Source organism: Emydura macquarii, unplaced genomic scaffold (genome assembly GCF_026122565.2).
Source record: "Emydura macquarii macquarii isolate MOO-44397 ecotype Brisbane River unplaced genomic scaffold, CSIRO-AGI_Emac_v2 contig_1110, whole genome shotgun sequence".
Classification (NCBI taxonomy): domain Eukaryota; kingdom Metazoa; phylum Chordata; order Testudines; family Chelidae; genus Emydura; species Emydura macquarii.
This window is the reverse complement of record NW_027131247.1, coordinates 272,346-290,642: the sequence shown is the minus strand read 5'-3', so window position 1 is coordinate 290,642 and position 18,297 is coordinate 272,346. Positions and strand designations below refer to the sequence as shown.

Genomic DNA, 18,297 nt, shown 5'->3' with positions numbered 1-18,297 from the left:
TCCAGCCCAGGCAGCGTGACAGCCAGTCTCTCGCTAACATGTATTAGTCTTTAGGAGGTCAGAGTTAAGGCTGTACCCCTGGAATCCCAGTCCGATGAGCCTAGTAAGTTCTGTCAGGTGGCGTTCCTGTCTGGTAAATCATTGGAAGCTCTGCTTGTTTGGCAGCTTCAGCTACAGGTCTGCCTGCCCCATCCCTCTAGGTCCGTCCCCAGTGGGGCAGGGAGGCGGGTATGACAAGCTTTGCCTCCTGCGCCGTGGAACTGCCTTCTCCGTCGGCCAGTTGTCTCCGATTCGACAGAGGAGCCCCATCTAACAGAACTCACGCGGCCCATCGGACCAGGGCTCCGATTGGCACAGCCATAACTCCAGCCTTAGAGAGAGGGGACTGGCTGTCATCTTCATATGTAACCCGATGGCAATCCACGGTATTGTGCGGTACCACCACCGTGGTGTGTGTGCCCAGACCGTTTCTGCACGGGGCGCTGGCAATACATTTACTGCCCCGGCATACGCCTGGATCTCAGGTCTGTAGCTGCTCTTTAAAAACAAATGCTAGCAGTTGAAACTATGTCTAAAAAAACAGCTCATTCGTTCACAGAAGGTTTCCTGAATGCTACAGTAACATGTCTTGCATCCACCGTTTGCAGTCTGACACCGTCCCACATTTAGGGACCCCTCTGCTTCCTCTTCCCCCCCAAATACACACATCTACAGCTCTAGGACAGTGCAATTTCTCAGAGCCGCACAACCAAGGGAAAATATAGGGAGCAAATGTGGCCGGAGCTGAAGGGTTACCTGTTGGTTGCAGTGCAGGGCAGACAACACAGCTGAGGTTGAGATGGGGTCATGGGGTGTTGAGGGACATAACTGCGTATTTCCTTGCGCTTTGTGGTCTGTGTGGGTGGGATCTTGCGATCTGGCAACCTTGACTCTGTTAACATTTGTGGTGTGAGACTGTAATATGTTTTGGGGGTGTTTTATAGCTCCCGGAGCCCCACTCCTCCTCACAAGCGCAAGCATTGCCTCCCGCTTTGAGTCTGACAGGGAGTCTCGGTTCTGTCCCCAACCCCCCAGCAACGGTATGGCAAGTAGCCACACCAGAGGCACCCCACAGCCAGCAAAGAGCATGATGAGCTGGCAAGGAATAAGCCCATCCCCAAAGTCCTGCATTCATAGAGGGAGCAGGCAGCAGTGCCCCCCTTACCCTCCTGAGGTGGGCAGGAAGCTGGAAATAGCAACACCTCCCCTCCCCGCCAAACATCCAAACAGGGCGTGGAGTGGGGAGAGCAGTGACTGATTTCACTGCCACTAGAAGCTGTCCACGTGGGCTTTGATCTTCCCCCCTTTCCAGCAGGACCAGGGATGTGCTGGCTCCAGCATTCCTTTGACAGAGTCCGGGAAGGGTGGGGAGGAACGGCCCCGCAGCCTGTGTCTGCCCAGCCCCTCTGGGTAGGGAGTTCTTTCCCCCCCACCCCTGAAGGGCGTGGAGGTGTAGGGAAGGGGCCTCATGAAAAGGGATCAGAGAAGCCGGAGTGGCCACATCTCATTGCCACTGCTCCACAGTCCCTGCCTGCATGGCTCTGATGATAGCGTGGGGGGTGGTCTCTTGAGGCTGGGGCTGGCACACCAATCCTGGACCCCCCAATTAAGCCAGAATCTTAGAGAATGCTTCATGCTCCCTCCCCCTCCTGCAGCTGGCTCCGGGGGCCCCTGCACTGCTGCCTCTTTGCCCCAGAGGTTTGGCACCAGTGCTTGCTGCTGCTATGAAGACGCCTGGGTGTGGGTGAGTGGGGGTCCTTCCTTGTGAATGCCATGGCCAGCCATGGCTCGTATTGCAGAGGGGAGATTCCCAAGGGCCTCTAACAGTGATAGGGGAAGGAATGAGAGCAGCATTGTACGGTTGCTGGTGCCAGGGCCCTAGGCAGTGTGCAGCAGCAGAGGGCTGGGCTGGGCTGCTTGGCATGGGCAGAGGGAGCTCCTCGGCCTGGTTATTATTTAACTCCCGTTTGTTGTTTACAATGGCAGGAAATTCCAGCAGCAGCAGGATACGGAGAGCAGGGACAAGGAGAAGCAGCAATGGGTGAGGTTTGGCAATCCCCGTCCCTTTGGCCTCTTGTTAATGACTCTTGCAGAAATCCGGGGAGGAGGCAGGGTCTCTCAGCAGAGCACAGCCTGGATTGCATCTGTGGGCACTCCAGACAGAAACGGTGGCTGGCTGGGTTGCTGCCCGCTAGTAACATTATACCTAGACAGGCTGTGGCAAAGACATGGTACTCGGATGTGATGCTTCCCATGCTGAATGTGTGTAGGGGCCAGGAAGGACCCTTCCAGCACCTGCAGCATTGTCCATCTGGCTAGGTGCATGGGACGGAGAGTGGCTGTGTCAGAGCTTCAGCTATCCGCCATTCTCCAAGGCAGGTTCCAAAGCCTGGCAAACTGGGCGTGTCCAGAATTCGGCTGCCGGGCTTCGTAATGACCATCCTTCCGATGGTTCCTTGTTCCCGTCCCCCTGGAGTCGGGGGCAGCTGAGTCCCAGGAGGGGGCGGTTGGCATGGAGCTGGGTGAGAGATCCATGTCTCTGGCTGCTTGGCTCGCTGTGAGAGCAAAGGGTTGTCTTGTGCTGCAGAAGGCGCAGGAAGAGGAACATGAGGCGGCACAGCGGAGGGGCTTCCGGAGGAGTGAGTCTGTGGAGAAAGCTCAGGTAGGTGAGAGGAGGAGCTCCAGTGATCTGCTGCCAGCACCGACAGCCACGGCTACACTAGCCCGGCCCTCGGGGCAGGCCGTGACTGGGCAGTGTGCTCCTTTGTCTCACACTGAATAAACCGACCCTCGCTGTAACCTTTATTTTGTTCCCGTCGCCTCAAAGGTGCGGGGGACGCTGCGCAGACTATTCAGATGCAGCTGTCACATGGATTTCCGAGTCCTTCAGCCGGATGCTTGTCTCCTGGGGGCTCCTGGCTGCGGGTCTCCTGATAGCTGGTTGGCCTCTTCCCCAGCTTGTTGTCGGCTGTGGGTCTTCTGAAGGGCATGGGCTCCGGCCTCCACATGCCTCACGGCCTTGCTTCTCTTGGTGGCACGGGTGTTTGTCTCTGATGCGTTTTTGCTGCCCCCTGCCTATCGTGTGGGCTCAGGGGCTTCCTCCAGGTCTCCACTGATGGTCTCCTGGGGGTGGTGGTTGATTGCCCGCCCCAGCAGCTGGATCGTGTTCTTCCCACAACTTTCCAGGATTTCTATGAGGGGGGAAAAGGAGAGGGGGAAACTTGGGCTTCATAAGTGAGGCCCGTCTGCTGTCAAGTCTGGAGCTCCTCAATAAAGAGGACTGCAACAGAAGAAATCAGAGCCTCCCTATGGCATACTGGTGATACCTTGTTCTCCGGCTCCCTGTTTCATGCAGGCAGAGGGCCAGACTGAGAAGGAATTACAGCAGCGGGGCAAGGTGGGCCTTGGTGCTGTCAGAGTACTGCGACTATGTCGCGTGACGCCCCCGTATCCATTCTACCAGAAGCCTCATCAAGTCCAGGCCAGAAAGGACCATACTGATCATCTAGTCTGATCAGTATCACCCAGGCCAGAGAACATCCTCAAAATCATTCCTAGAGCAGATCTTTTAGAAAACCTTCAGTCTTGATTTAAAAATGGCCGGTGATGGAGAAATCATCACCACCGTGGTGCTCCAGTGGTTAATTACTCTCACTGTTAAAAACGTACACGGTACAGGAACAGCGATTAAAACCCTACCCCTCGAGGATTTGGAGCTGATGAGTACAAGTGACTTCTCAGCACCTAGAACTCTCAGGGAATGAACAGAGCCGTTCTAAAGCAGTTCCAGGCAGATGGGTCAGTAATGTCCAGTGATCTAGCAAACGAGATGGATTCTTTCTTTGAAAACCAAACCATCTGCCGACGTAGTATATTGCAAAGCCGGGTGACAGAATCGATTCTCCAAATGGCTTGTGTCTTACGTGGATGCGTGTGTGTGCCCTTTATTCCTTCACAGGAAGCAGCATCGCTGATAGCGCAAAGATCAGTGAACCCGCGGGACATCTTCAAACAGAAGGAGAGATCTATGCCCTCAGAAACAGCAGCTTTCGGTTCCCAGCCAGGTATAAAGCAAGACTGGAACATCAGCAGCAAGAACAGTGCTGGCTGATAGACAGCTTTTTCAGAGGTTATTGGGGAAGACACCGTCAAAGCCATGTCAACGTACAGCTTACAGATACGTACGCAGGGAGTGTGCGATATGAAGGTTTTATCAGCATGTGCTTGGGATGGGCATGCTACCCTTGAGTGCCAAAGGCAACAGCGAGTTACAGTCGTCATTCCAGCAGAGTTCTGATAAAATTCTTATCGCACCACCATGTGATCTGCATTATAGGTGGAGCAATGCCTAGAGATAAGTTTGCCAAACACTTCCCATTATAAGCCTCTCTTTCTGCAGCTAATAACTTTACCCGGCAGTTGAGGCTGAGATTTTTCCATGCTTGGTCTCTGCTGCCTCCTGAATTTTTTTTTTTTTTTAACATTTTAGCAAAAATAGATTTGTAAATGTTAAGGCCAGAAGAAACCGTTGTGACCAGCTAGTCTGACTTCCATGATTTTCACATCCTTCACCACCGCAATCTATACCAGGGGCCTTCAGCACCACAAGCCAAGACCATACCACTTAAGAGGAGGGATGGTGGTGTAGCTAGGGTACTAACCAGGGAGCTGGGAGAACTGGGTTCAGTCCCTGCTTTGTCACAGACTCCCTATATGATCGCAGTGGAAAATATCTTGCTTTGTGTTCAAGGGGCTGAAAGTTCAAAAAATAGTACTGCTGTTTTTGAGCACAGGGTGGAGGACAACCAGATACTTCTGCTGATGTTTAGATGTTTTCTATCTGCTGCTTTGAACAACTTTGGCATCTCCAGTGTTTGCAGCAGGGACTTGAAATTTGACAGCAGATCGTCCTGATGTAAGAGTGGTGTCTGCTATGAAAATTAAGTTGACCAAACCTGGTGATTAGTCTCAGGATGTTGTCATTTGCGTATGCACAGTAGTACTGGCTCAAGAAAATTCACAGAACAGTCTGTTTGCACCGTGCATTCTCCAAAGCCTGCTACCCGCTTGCACCCTCCCAGCAAAATGCCCTTTAGCTTAACAGTGTGCTGTGTTGGGAGCCAGGCCACCGGTAAGTCAAATCTCGCCTCTCCCACCGACTGCTTTTAACATTCCTTTGTGCTTCACAACCTTTGTTGTGGCTCATACAGTCATATCTGGCAGAGACGGGAACGGAACCCAGATCTCTAGCATGAAACCTGAGTCTTATTCACTTAGCCATGCTTCTAGAAACCATTTACTTTTTTTATCCCTCTACCTGTAAAGCTAGTTTCTAATTTACTGACAACTTGTTGCACAGAACTCTGAGGATGTTGTAAGAGTCTCAGAAATAAATAACTCGGTGGCTTTTCTTGCCTTAATACCACCATTTTTAAAGGTCTCTTCTCTCAGGAGCTACTGGGGTTAGAATCAAGTGTTGCTGAAATCTCCCCTCTCCAGCAGTGTAAAGCGCTCTCTCCTTTCCCTGCATGGCCCGAGGTATCATCCCTTTATCCACCTGTCCTCCCAGGAGGAATTTTACATTTTGGAGAGGCAGGGAGCATTTCCCCAAGTAGCGTTACTTGTTCATTTATTTTAAAGGCTGTTTGACACTCCCCAGAGCTAGGCAATGTGGGAGATGGTTTATTGTGCAGACGAGATGCAGGATGATAAATTGCTGAACTGTAAATGTTATTGATCATCCGGCTATGAGATTACCAGATGGCTCTGTCATTTATTGCCTGAAAAATATTAGCACTTTCTATGTGTTGGTGGATCTTTGAGCCCTGGAAAAGGCAACACTATCACGACTTAACACTGCGATGGGTTAGAGAGAGATCCCGGTTTGATGCTGAGATTGTGGAGTGCATTTGCAGGGCTGGCATTTAGGAAAACAGTCGTCTTGTTTGAACAGATTCACTCTGAAGTCACTTTTGGCATAGAATAACATAATCTCCTTCCTTTCCTTCTTCCATCTCGCCCCTTGGTGACAAAGGCCCTGCAGCACAGATTAGCTTCTCTGACACCCAAGGCACCTTCTGTGCTTTCAGTAGGTTGCACAAGCATTGCCTATTAGAATTTGATAAGCAGTTCTCTTAATGGTGCACAAGGAGCAACAGAATCCAGCTTGCTCCCCGAAAGCTGTGTTGGCTCTGTAGGGCTCACAGGAGTCTTGGCAATGAGAATGTAAACCCTGCAGATCTCAGGGGCAGATCAGCTGAGTGCCATTTCTCCATCGTCGCTTTTCAGTATAGTGCCACGCCTGACTTACTGGTTACGCCTGTTGTAGCTACTTCAGAAGGATTAAGCGCAGAGATGATGGAGCGAACAGTAAGCGCTTCCCAATGTACTCTTCTCTGAAAAGCTTGCTTGCTTGCTTGCTTGCTTGGAGTGCCTAGTGTGTTTCTTGCTTCCTTCCTTCCTAGGCAAACTACGGAGCCCCTTCCTGCCGAAGGAGAGCAGCCCGGTCCACACTCCTGCCTCACCGGTCCATTCAGCTGCCCAGGACTTTCTTCCCCCCTCCCTTGTCCATCCGTCTGCTCGGGAGACACCTCCAGCTTCTCCAGTTCCTCGCTCAGGTGTGTTGCTTTACCTTCCCCGCCAGGACACCGAGGGAGAGCTTTCACTTCGGCTCTCGCAGCAGCTCTGCCAGCTATTGTCGCTTCTGCACTGGTCCAAGCTATTTTTACTATTGTTAGGGCTTAGTTTCATTCTGTCTTCACTAGCCTGTAACTTTCTGAAAAATTCTCCTTTGGGCCAGAAACTTTGTCTGCCTTATCTCAGACCAGGAGTGAATTTGTTTGCGAAGTCTGAAGACAGTCATTTCAGTTACGGGCGAGTGGGGAATAATCCAGCTTTTCAGCATTATGTCTTTAACTCGCCAATGGCCGAACTCCAAACTGTGCATGTGAATAGCCTTTGTGAGCCACCAGGCTTTCGCTGTGGGGAAGAGATGCCTAAAAATCTAAAAGTAGGCATACTTGAGAGAGCTTGTCTGAACATGCTGAGTGAGCGGGGCCCTTTTATGCATTTAAGTGTGTTAGGAACTTCACAAATGCATTAGATGGATCTCAACACTGGAGAGTTCGCACGGCAAGGGTCTAATCTTGCAAATGCTACCAGGCATCCATAGACCTCAACAGCAAAGGGTTAAAACAAGGAATTAAGTAAAAACATGCAAGTGGCTCCTTTTTCTCTCCTTTTCCTTTATTCTCTTTTAAAACAAAACAAGGATACGTGATGTTTTAAATCGACAGTCCTGCAGCATTTAGGTTGCATGTTCAGATACAAAATGCAGAGTGCAGAAGTGAAGGATGTCTGATAGAAACGTGCACTCCCCTGCATTGCAGATATGTAGTCCTGTTTTCTATTCCTAGTTAGGCTATTGAATATGATCTAAATGTTACAGTACATGCAGCATAGGCGAGTTCTGTGTTTGTACAGCACCTTGCACAGTGGGGTCACGGACTATAATTTTGCCTTGCCTAATCTACTTGGGTTGTAGAGGGGCTGGTTGCAACTCCATGATTAAGGTGACACTCAGACCCGCTTTCCTCCCCAAATTATTTTTACTGTGGGGTACAACATTCCTTTTATTTCCGTTGTGTGCTGCTCCAAGGGTATGCTGCCTTGTGGACAGAGTGCTTAAAGGTTGAAGTGCTGAAATTCAGCCCCTTTTAATTTACTCGTGGAGAAAGCCTTTTCTTTTTTAAAGCTGAAAAAAAAATACTTCTGGGTTTTCTTTCAGATTGTCCCCAAAATGCATTCTCTGGGACCCAGCATAGAAAGCTTCAGTCCCAAGGGGTTCTGAGAGAGTAAGAACATGGGGACCTGGGAGAACTTGGTACATCGGTATAACCACCTTGCAAAATTCTACTTGTCCAGGTGGAATAAATGTATTTCTTGTTGGGCAGGTGGGTGAAATCTAGTGTAGTTTTGTCATGATCCGGCAAAGTAGCCCTGATGCGTTGGCAGGTAAAGTTTCATGGCTTCTCAAGGCTGAACGGTAGCGTCCACTATTCCAGATGATGTAATCAAGTACGAATTGCAGTGTAGTCAGCCCCTTGTGCCTTGTTGAGCAGTGCGCTCAAGAGACCTGGGTTCTATTCCCACCTCTGCCACTTGTCTATTGGGTGAACTTGGGGAAGTCACTGCGCCTCTGTGCCTCCATTTTCCCCCTCTGTAAAATGGGGATAATGTTACTGACCTCACGAGCAAAGAGCTGTGAGGTCTAGTGCTGTTAGGGATCACTCTTATTCTGCACCAGGGCTTTGGTGATAAGGAAGCTGACGATAATCCTGATCCCTGGGTTACAGCAAAGCTGTTGGAGGCTTAACTCTTATACATGTTCTGAGATGTCACGTCCCCTTTATAACAGTGTCTTCAGGAGCCAAGTATTTTGGATGTTCAGAGGGGTTGGGGGAGCCTGACAATGTTGCAGAGAGCCCCCTACCAGGGATAGGGTGGACATGTAGGGCAAGTTACCCATGGATCCATCCATCCTCTGACCAGTCCTGCTTAGTTTCTGGTTTCCTTGCACACCTCTGAGAGTTGCAAATGGCCTTTCTTCCGAAGCAGCCCCTTCCTTGTGAAAGGTTCCATCTCCAGGGTGCTGTCCTGGGGCCAACCCTGCTGCTGCTTGGCTCTGCTAAATGTTCAACGGCCATGTTGCTGCGAAGTTCTCTCTGCTGCATCTCTTCTTCCTCCAGCACCTGATCCCAGGACTTGCTACGTTCACCCCCCGTTCTCTCCCTTAGTGCTGGGCAGGTTGGTGCCTTCTCACATTCAGGCCTGCTGGGATTCAGCCCGGGGAGATGGTTTGGATGGTGCAGCTTAGGGCTGGTGACTGACTTGCCTCTCAGCCTGCTTCTTTCCTTCAGAAGCAAAAGTGAATGGACACAGATACAAAGCACCAGAGCCCTCGGTAGCTGCAGGCGAGGCAGGCGTTGCACAAAGCAGGTCTAATTTGGGTGGCTGGGTTTAGTATGTGAGTGCTGGGTGGGGTGGGTGGCTGATGCCATACAGGAGCCTGTCTCTAAAGCAACCAGCTTCCTTATTTCGAGGAACATGAGACCATAGCAGGTTTCTTTCGAGATGCTAGAAGTGGAACCGTTTTAACTGGTGTGTATTCATGCATTCACCACTAGGGACCACTGTTGTGATGAGGAGAGATTTAGACCTAACCCTCACTTTGGTCAGGCTCTGTAGCAGAATCCCTTATCAATCCGTCTCCTGGATTGTGCCATTCCCTCTGGCCCTGTTTCTGTAGTTGGGTTGCAGCACAGAGTCGTGGAGTATATGCGTCTGAGCCTGTTCTAACTAGTGGAAAATGCATTGGGCTGTTACGGTGATAGGCACCCTGCACGTGTATGAGATAATAAGGGGATGCACACAGCTGCTGACATCCAGCACCCTGAAATGACTTCTTTGTGCATTCCCTAGTAGGTCTCAGGAGCCCTGTTGTCCTGGGCTCTGCATTGCAACGCATTGTCCCTGCCCCGAGGAGCTTGCATCTGACATTAAGACCAGGTGCAAAACGTTGTTGTGAGAAACAAGCAGAGGGCATGGGGAGAAGGCGGATGAGGGGAATGGTGGTGAGCGCATATGGCTACATAGACTGGTGCATAGTCTGCAGGTTTGAATGTGGGAGCTGGGTTGGTAATAAATGTCAGGCATGTCCTGTAGGCCCCATGGGAGAAGTGCGTCTTGGGGAGGGTTTTGAAGGACAGGGTTGCTTCTTACAGATTAGTTTGGGGAGGGAAACCCAGTTAATGTCCCTGTGACCTCATTCTGTCCTTCCTCCAGAGCAGCCGTAAGGTCTGTCCTAGCCTGTATTGCCTGCATCGCTTCCCCGGTGCTGCTGACTCCTCTAGCAGGCATCTCTTTCTACCTGAGCGCTCCCCAGCCTGTCCACTCTCCCTCAGCCTTTGGTTTAAATGAACCTCCTTCCCTCCTCCAGCAGCCTGATTTGGTGAGGGTGGAGCCTGTTCTCTCTGAATAGGCTCCCCGCCCCAAATTCTGCTTCTAATAAACCTCTCCTCTGCTCTCCACGTCAGTTTCCACACCTTGAAATTCTGGAGCCCCCCGTCTAGCCGGCCGTGCCTATGGAACCAGAAGCATTAAGAGAAAGTCACAGCAGAGCACTTGAACTTTAAGCCGCCTCCGTAATTATCTAAAGTTAGCTTCCGGGAGGTTTCTTAGAATTCCTTACATCGACGCCGCCTTGGACATGGGTTCCTCCCTCATGCCCTCTAGAGCCGGGAAATGTCAGCCTGTCTGGACACAGTTGCTGGTTGGGCCCAAGCGCAGTTTGGCTGTAGAGGCAGACAAGAACAAATCATGTCCAGCAAACGTGATTGCTGACAGCCCTGGTAAAACACAACTGCAGTTCATCAGCTAGACTTGGCCTAAAGGTTTAGGTCGTTGTCTCACGAGACCCACCACCCCGGTGGGGATGTCCCACAGGGCTCTGACAGTTTCCGCACTTCAGCTGTCTGAGCAGACTGGATACAATAGTAGAAAATGCTGTGTAAGGGAACAAACTTGCATGGCCCCAGGAGGTCAGCTGGAGGATCTAATCAGGCTTGTCCAGTTCCAGTTTCTGTGATTCTCAAAACCTTTGCTCTGCCTTGGCTTTTCTCCTTTCCACTCCCCATTCTTTTTGCCCATAACCTTTCCTCTTCTCCAGCATTGCTAAAATGATTACTCTGCTGCTGCACCAGCCACATCGTCCTTCTCCTCTAACTCCTCCTGGGCTCAAATTCAAGCGCCTTGTGTTCATCTCTGTGGCCCAATGTGATCTCGCCCTGCCTACTCTCTGGTCTCCTTTTCCTTGCTCCCTATGTTGCTTTTACTAGAACTGGTTGGGAAGTGATTTCCCCCGGCCCTCTCAGAATTTTTTTGAGACGGTGGTGGATGAAAACTGGAAAATTTGGACAAATGGATTTTTTGGCAACATTTTCCATTTTGATGGAGGGGGTGAAAGCCATTTTTCATAGGAAATAAGTGTTGGCCAGCTCCTTCCATTCCTCTGCGCTTTAGGCTCTCAACCCTGATGCACTGATCATTTCCCCCAGGCCCTCCTTTCTGCACACCCACTTCTAAGAATCCTTCCTGCCTTCTCTTTGCCAGTAATCCCCGCACCCTTCTCTTGGGCTTGTCTGTGCTCATGTCTAACCCGTCCGCTCCGAGGGAGCTTGTCGTCTGTAAAGCTCAGTATACGTGTCCAGTTCTACATTGTGATCTGGCATCTCTCCAGCCTCTCTGTGTACAGGTTAAAAGCTATGGCTCTGACGGGAAGGAGGGGACTGACCCAGCAAGATATTCTGCTTTTCTTTTCAGCTGACGCTGCTGTGCAGGACGCAGAGTACAGTACAGTGCCCCCGGTCTCCCAGCCCCAAGTGGAAGAGGACGCTCTGTATGAAGAACCCCCTGACGACTCGGCTATCTACGAAGAGCCCCCCGCTCAGGTGGGTTTCCTTATGAAAACAGAGCTGTTTGGCTCAATCTGTTTAACACCGAGAAGATTGAGGTGACTAGATTATGGCCTGTAAGTACTAACAGGGGGAAGAGATTTCTGACAGCAGAGGGCTCTGCAATCTATCAGACAAAGGTAAAGTTTAGCAAGATCCCATCTGTGGGAGTTGAAACTTCAGACACATTCAAACGGGAAATATGGCCCAAATGTTGTAATAATGCGGGTAACTGACCATTGCAACAACTCACCTAGGGGTGTGGTGGATTCTCTGTCATTTTTAATCATTAAATCAAGATTAAATTCCTCTCTCTTAGCACTGTCTAGGAACTCAACAAGGAACCTCTAGGTGACATTCTCGGGCCTATGTTTTGTAAATCAGACCCGAGGATCATAATGGGACCTTCTGGCCTTATAGTCTGTAGAGTTACAAAGTGACTTCTTAAAGATTTTGTTATTTTTCTTTAAGGTTTTCTGCATGGATTCATGTATAAAGATTTGTTTTCTGTTGATTGGAGTTAAATTATTTCCAGGCTTGGTTTTAGCAGACAGTCATTCCTAATTTGTGATAGTTTTTTCATCCACGTAGTCTGAATATTTCTGTTTGAAGCATCCACCTGTAGTTGCATACGGTAGGTTAGTAAATGTTGCATAGATTAGTATCAAGCAGCTTAGTGTGTGAGGTCGGAGAGCTCTCCTCTGTTGAGCAATGTCAGCCTATATCAAACTACCTTTTCCTTGTGTTGCAGTCCCTCTGTGTACTGGTAGCATGTCGCTGCTTTTGATGATGTGCTCTAAACTACAAGACTCATCCCCTTTGCTGTTTTGGCACTAGTGCTCATTCAGAAATATTGTTTAGATTTTTCATAGCTGGCATTTGTAGGATTCCTGCATTATTTTTGGCAGCTGGTCCATATTTTGTTGGGTTTGTACAGGTTTTGTAGTCTAGTGTAACCTAGTTTGATCTCTCCATGGTACGTCTCTGGCCCCCCATGGGGTAGTATTTCAGCACCTCACAATCTCTAACGAATTTATCTCTCCTGACAACACCCCTGCTACGATCCTCATTGCCAAGGCCCAGAGAGAGACTCAGGGTCCCTTCCAGCCTACATTTCTATAATTCCGGGACAAGTGACTTGTACAAGGTCATGCAGGGAGTCTGCGGAGGCAGTTGGACCCAGGTCTCCAACATCCCAGGCTGGTGCCCTAACCACTGGGCCATGCTGCCTCTCTGATTTGTTTCAGTATGGGATAAATGGGCTGTGGTCCAACAAGTGTGGCCATCAGTGTGATTCTCTTGTTGACGTCAGGTCAGTTATTGAGCAGTCAGTTCCACTGCTCTTTCTGGAGAGTTCAAAGAAAATCTGCCTGCGGCGTACCCTTTTGTTCTTCTGCTGAGGATAGAGACCGACGTTTGAGTGGTTGTGGGCCCCATTCATGTAGAAAAGGCTGTGAAAGGTGTGTTTGTTCACATGGGACGATCTGGTATGTGTCACCATAGCACCATCATTAAAACATCACTTTGTGAACGGATTGCTACCGCCAGTCCTCTCCTGGATGGGAGAGGGTCATAGAAAGTGCTGGAGTACGGGGTCTTTGTGTGGCATCGGGTTGTCTGTCTTGTTTGGAGTGTGGTGGGAAAGAGCTAGGTTGCACCACAGTGTGCTGGTCATGACAGCTGGGCTTCCAAGTTAATGCTGCCGGTGGCACTCCAGTAGCAAATGCAAACTGATTCATGTTTAACGCTGTCTATTTCTGCTTATCTTCCTCCTCTATAAAGGAGCAGCTTGATGATGCCAAATACGAGTACCAGCAAAGGCCAGACTTGGAGGGGAAAGGATTATGTGCTCGAGCCCTGTATGACTATCAAGCCGGTAAGTGGCTTCCTTTCTTTCTCTGTAATCCTGAGACTTGACAGCCTAGAGTGTCACACACGTCCCCATCCCAGGGGACAGAGATACACCTCGAAGTGAGCATGTACTCACTCACATCCAGGGGTAGCCTGGGAAAGTCCCACCTGGATCCTGTGCAGGGATGCAGATCCACACATGGTGATCTAGTCCAGCATATTTCAAAGAACAGCAGTTCAGTTAGTTAATTTCCTTTTTGCAGTCAATTCCCATACACAGCTGTGAGTAAATGCGGCATTGCTGCGTAACAGTGCCTTTCATACAACCTGTATCAAAAAATTATTCAGTATTTGACGCCATCCCTTCCACCTCCTGAACTCCCTACCCCTCTAACCTTCCCGTTCTCTCTCCTCTGGCTCCTTTCCCTCTGCCTCCAAGCACCTGGGACCAGATCCTCAACTTGTGTAAATCATGGTAGCTCAGTGGAAGTCAATGGAGCTATGGTATTTTGAGGATCTGGCCCATCATTTTCTGCTACCCTTAAAATATGGTTCTGCTCTGAAAAGTGACTGTTGGGCTGGCACCATAACAAAGAGGGAAGCACCCAAAGTGACGTAAACTCCTAAGTGAGTCTGGTGCTTTTGAAAATTTTACCCATAATCCCTGCTTTAAATACAAATCACGATGCAGCCATTGCAGCTCCATCGTTAGGGGGTCTCCGGATGTATCGAACTCAGAATGCAATCCTAAATCACATGGCAAGAGCAGGGAAAATGGGTCCAAAGTGAGTCCACATTATGACAGGCAACAGGTTCCAAACAAAACCTCTGACACGTTTCCTAAAACTTTCAAGGCCCCTCACGACCTGTCCCCTCCCAACCTATTGTCTCCTATTCAGTATCGAAAGCTCGACTCCTGCTTCTGATTGGCCCATGATCCCAGCCTCTATCGCCCACTGGTTAAATTTTCAAACAAGCACCATGTGTGCCTTCTCCTACGCTGCCCCGCAGGTTGGAAGACGCTCCCCATAAACATATGCAAAACTCGCGCATTATCCACCTTCAGATCCCTCTTTAAAATTCTGCCTTGTTCTGATGCCTGCCAAATGCCTGACAATGGTTAAAGCTGCTGGTCTGCTGAGACCACAGTGGGTCACGTTGACCGATATTGTCTCAGTGTTTCCTTGTGCTCCTTCATCTGTCTCCATCTGTTGTTTCTTGCCTTCTTCTTGTTAGATTGTCAGTTCTTTGGGCAGGCGCCCTTGTGCCGGTACAGCACCTAGCGTGATGGAGTCCTGCACCATGGCTAGGACTCTGAGGAGATACAATAATACAAATGACGCAGGCGGATTCTGTGCAAGGTGGAAAGTGTGGCACCAAAAATGCCTTCAAAGGGGGGGAGTAGCCTTAGGCAGCCAATGGGTTACGGGTTGGAGAGTTTTCTGGGGTGAGCAGATGTCCGGTTTGTTCCCAATAACCTGTTTAAAATCAGCTGGCTTTTGACCTTCCGCTGCCCTGTCTCATTCCAGCCGATGACACGGAGATCTCCTTTGACCCTGAGAACGTCATCACCAACATTGAGATGATTGATGAGGGCTGGTGGCGTGGCTACGGCCCAGACGGGCACTTCGGCATGTTCCCTGCCAATTACGTGGAACTGATGGAATAAGCCACCCGCTTGGGAAGGAGGGTGGGAGCAGTTACCCCTACAAGCGGCGTGATGAAACCTGATTCTTCAGCGTTTAAATTGTGCGGCTTTTCAGGAGTGAAGTGCCATAGCCCTGCTCCCCGGGCACCCGGGCAGAACCCTCAGCTGCTGCCCGGCAGTCTTCTGCTGCCCTCTTTCCCGCCAGCTTCGCTGGCACTTCTAGGTGAAGATCTGAAGTGAGCCGTGGCCATTTGCATAACTTACCTACACATCTTACTCGAAAGCTGAATCTTTCTATGGGGGAGGGATGGAGGACGGCTCCCTACCAGGCATTCAGGAAACAAGTCCCCACTTCAGAGTGGGTGTCCATCACGTCTGCTGGAAGGAAAAGGGCCCCCAGCCGGTTTCCCTAGGGATTGGTACTCAGACCGGCTCTGATTTAGCATTCCGTGGGGCTCGATAACCAGCGCGCATCCGTCACTGCAGGGTTAATGCTGCAAAGACCGACACCAAGCAATGCCAGAGTTAGTGTTCTATGAGCAACGCCGTCTCCCTGCACACGCGCTATGAAATTATCCGTACTGCAGGCTAGCCGGCGCGGCTGCACAGCCGCCAGGAGGTCACATCATTGCTCATAGAATCCTGATTTTTGCATTTCCTGCTGCCTCTGGGACTTCAGCTCACAAGCGGCCCCTGGGACTACAGTAAGATTTGCATCTGTTTTCCACTGTGTTCTGAGGTGGGAATGAAAAGGATTCATCCCTGTGGTAGCTAAGCACGATGGCATTGTTCCACGCTGTTGCAGCAGCTTGCACAATTCCTTCAGAGCAGTGGTCAGTTCTAGAACTTGGTTAAGGATATTTACCATGCATGTGTAGGATCAAGATTTCATTTACAAATAGGTTCTCTCAGCCTCTCCCAGGGGCTTTTCCTCACCAGGGACCAGCAATGGGTGCACATTCACACTTTCTGTGAGCCATGGGGTCCCGTGGGTGGAGAAGGCGTAGCTTTCGAAAGTGCCGAGTCTTATTTTCCTCCAGCTTGCTAACTCAGAAGAGCTGAAGAGATTTTCTTCCTCCTTTCAACAAACAAAAAACTGCTCGGGGCTGAGCTCAGGTGTGGGAATCCAGGTGTAGAGCAAGGCAAACCTAGGGATGTGTAATGAACACGGCCCCCCATTCTCCCCATTCTTAATCATGGTGTTCCCTGCCTTATACACAATCCAGCAACATCACTGTGCCCTAGAAACAAGGAGGATCCTAACTCAGCTTTTCCTACCCTCCCTCTTTCCCACTACAAGTTTTCCTCCCCCAAAAAATCATGATTCTAAAGATGCAGGAGCAGCAATATCCCCAGCCCCGCCTGCCCCCTTGCCAGCGGCTCCCTCTCCCTGCAGCTGCAGGGAGAATGTCCTGGCTGCTCCAACCCCGACTCCTCCCACCCCAGCACTCTCCAGCTGCAGTGAGAACAGCTCCAAGTCATTTCTGTGCCATTCCAGACATGTGGGCTCTGAAAGTGTGTTGCATTCCTTCCTGTCTGCTCATCCCCCAGCTCAGCAGCCTCCTGGACTTGTGTCTGTGTGGACTTCCTTTCTCTCATCTTTTCCCTGTGGTGTGCTGATGGAAACAATAAAGGGCTTTACTGTGGTGATGGCTGCAGTCTGTCTGTGGGGGTGTCACTGACTGTTTTAGAGTTGAGACTGGGCTCACCAGTGTGTTGGAGCCTAGACTGACTGCACCCTTCCTTCTGTTCTGTTCAAAGCCTCCTGGCGGAAGGCTGAGGCATTTGGATACAAGGTTGGATCAACAGGGTTTGAATCTTACACATGAACTTGTGGACACAGGAGATGCCTTGCTCCTGTCGTATAGCCTCTACTCGGCCCCTCCTTGAAAATGTTTGCACTCTCCGCCTCTGCTCCTGTAGTTTAAGCTGGCCTCCGTCTAGCACCTCCCGCAGTGGGTGCATTCATTCGACTGCCAGCTGCCTGATTATCAGGCTCTCCCAGAGCCTCCCGTCCAAAGCCATAAGCGGGCCTCTTTCAGCACTTGCCTCTTTTCCAGGGTTTTTCTTGCCTGCACAGAGCAGCTCTGGGGAAAGGTGTCTCTGCCCTCATCATCTGCTGCGGGGAAGACTGGTGGAAAGAAGTCATTCAGCAGCAGTGGAGCTGAGGGCAGCGTCTCAACCTTTCCAGATACCTGGATCCCTCTCAGGAGTCTGATTTGCCTTGTGTACCCCAAGTTTCACCTCCCTCAAAAACTACTCTGCTTACAAAATCAGCCATAAAAGCACAAAGGTGTCACAGCGCACTATCACGGAGTCATTGTTACTGTAGAATTATAAAATAAATCAACGGGGATGTAAGATTGTACTTATATTTCAGAGTGTGGTATATAGAGCAGCATAAGCAAGGCATAGTATGACACTTTAGTTTGCACTGACTTCATTCGTGCTGTGTAGCCTGTTGTAAAACTAGGCAAATACCAAGATGTCGATGTACCCCCTGGAAGACCTCTGCATACCCCCAGGGGTACACCTACCGGTGGCCTAGAGGCCGGTGCTCTGGACTGGGACTCAGTAGACCTGTGTTCTAGTCTTGGCTCAGCAATTTGCACAAGTCACTTCCCTGCTCTGCCTCAGTGTCCCTCTGAATGAGACATTAAGCTTGCCAACTTTGCTCCAGGGGCTGAGGGAATGAGAAGAGACAAAAGCTGCTCTGCAAGAGTGGAGGTGACCATAGGATGGAGAGAATTAACCCGAGGGTGGGAGGGGAAAAGACTGCTGTGAATGGAGATCATGAAAGGCCAGGTTGAAGGGGAACAGGATGAGTAGCGTAAAAGAGAATGGAGTGGCTACCCACAAGGGAGTTCAGTTTTGGAGAGGCCTGTTGGCTAAACTTTCCATTTCCGTGGTTTTGTGGTTTCAAGTCAGGGTTGGTACATGTGTAACGTGCCCAGTTGCTTCCCAGTGAATGGAGCATGTGAGCATGTGCATGTGTGCATGTGTACACACCCACACACTCTGGGTGCCTTAGAAGGACCAATCTCCCAAAGCTGAAAACCACTTTTGAGCAAAATGGATGGAGAGGAAAAGTTTTGAAGGACAAAGTTGATCAAGAATGGGGAGTTGAAGAATACTTTGCTGGCTGCTCAGAAGACCATGATTGCATAAGCCTGCAAAAAGGCTGGTTTCGTTAAAAAGTCAGCCTGGGGAAGGAGGGAAGTGGAAGCAGCACTAATAAAATACATCTAG

At 50.1% G+C, this 18,297-nt stretch overlaps 1 protein-coding gene across 5 annotated transcripts in view; it reads left to right on the top strand.

The window, feature by feature from the left end:
* DBNL (drebrin like) overlaps positions 1–17,206 on the top strand; it is a 30,719-nt gene extending 13,513 nt beyond the window's left edge. Inside the window, exons 8-14 of one of the 5 annotated variants that reach the window (XM_067545807.1) lie at positions 2,026–2,080; positions 2,627–2,701; positions 3,998–4,103; positions 6,504–6,656; positions 11,419–11,546; positions 13,338–13,425; positions 14,930–17,206. In XM_067545807.1, the coding sequence (XP_067401908.1) occupies positions 2,026–2,080; positions 2,627–2,701; positions 3,998–4,103; positions 6,504–6,656; positions 11,419–11,546; positions 13,338–13,425; positions 14,930–15,069 (745 nt within the window). In that variant the 3' untranslated portion in view covers positions 15,070–17,206. Of the gene's footprint in view, positions 1–2,025; positions 2,081–2,626; positions 2,702–3,997; positions 4,104–6,503; positions 6,657–11,418; positions 11,547–13,331; positions 13,426–14,929 lie in introns of all 5 variants that reach the window. The other 4 variants (XM_067545805.1, XM_067545808.1, XM_067545809.1 and 1 more) reach the window with 4 other exon arrangements.
* The last annotated feature ends 1,091 nt before the right edge of the window (positions 17,207–18,297 follow it).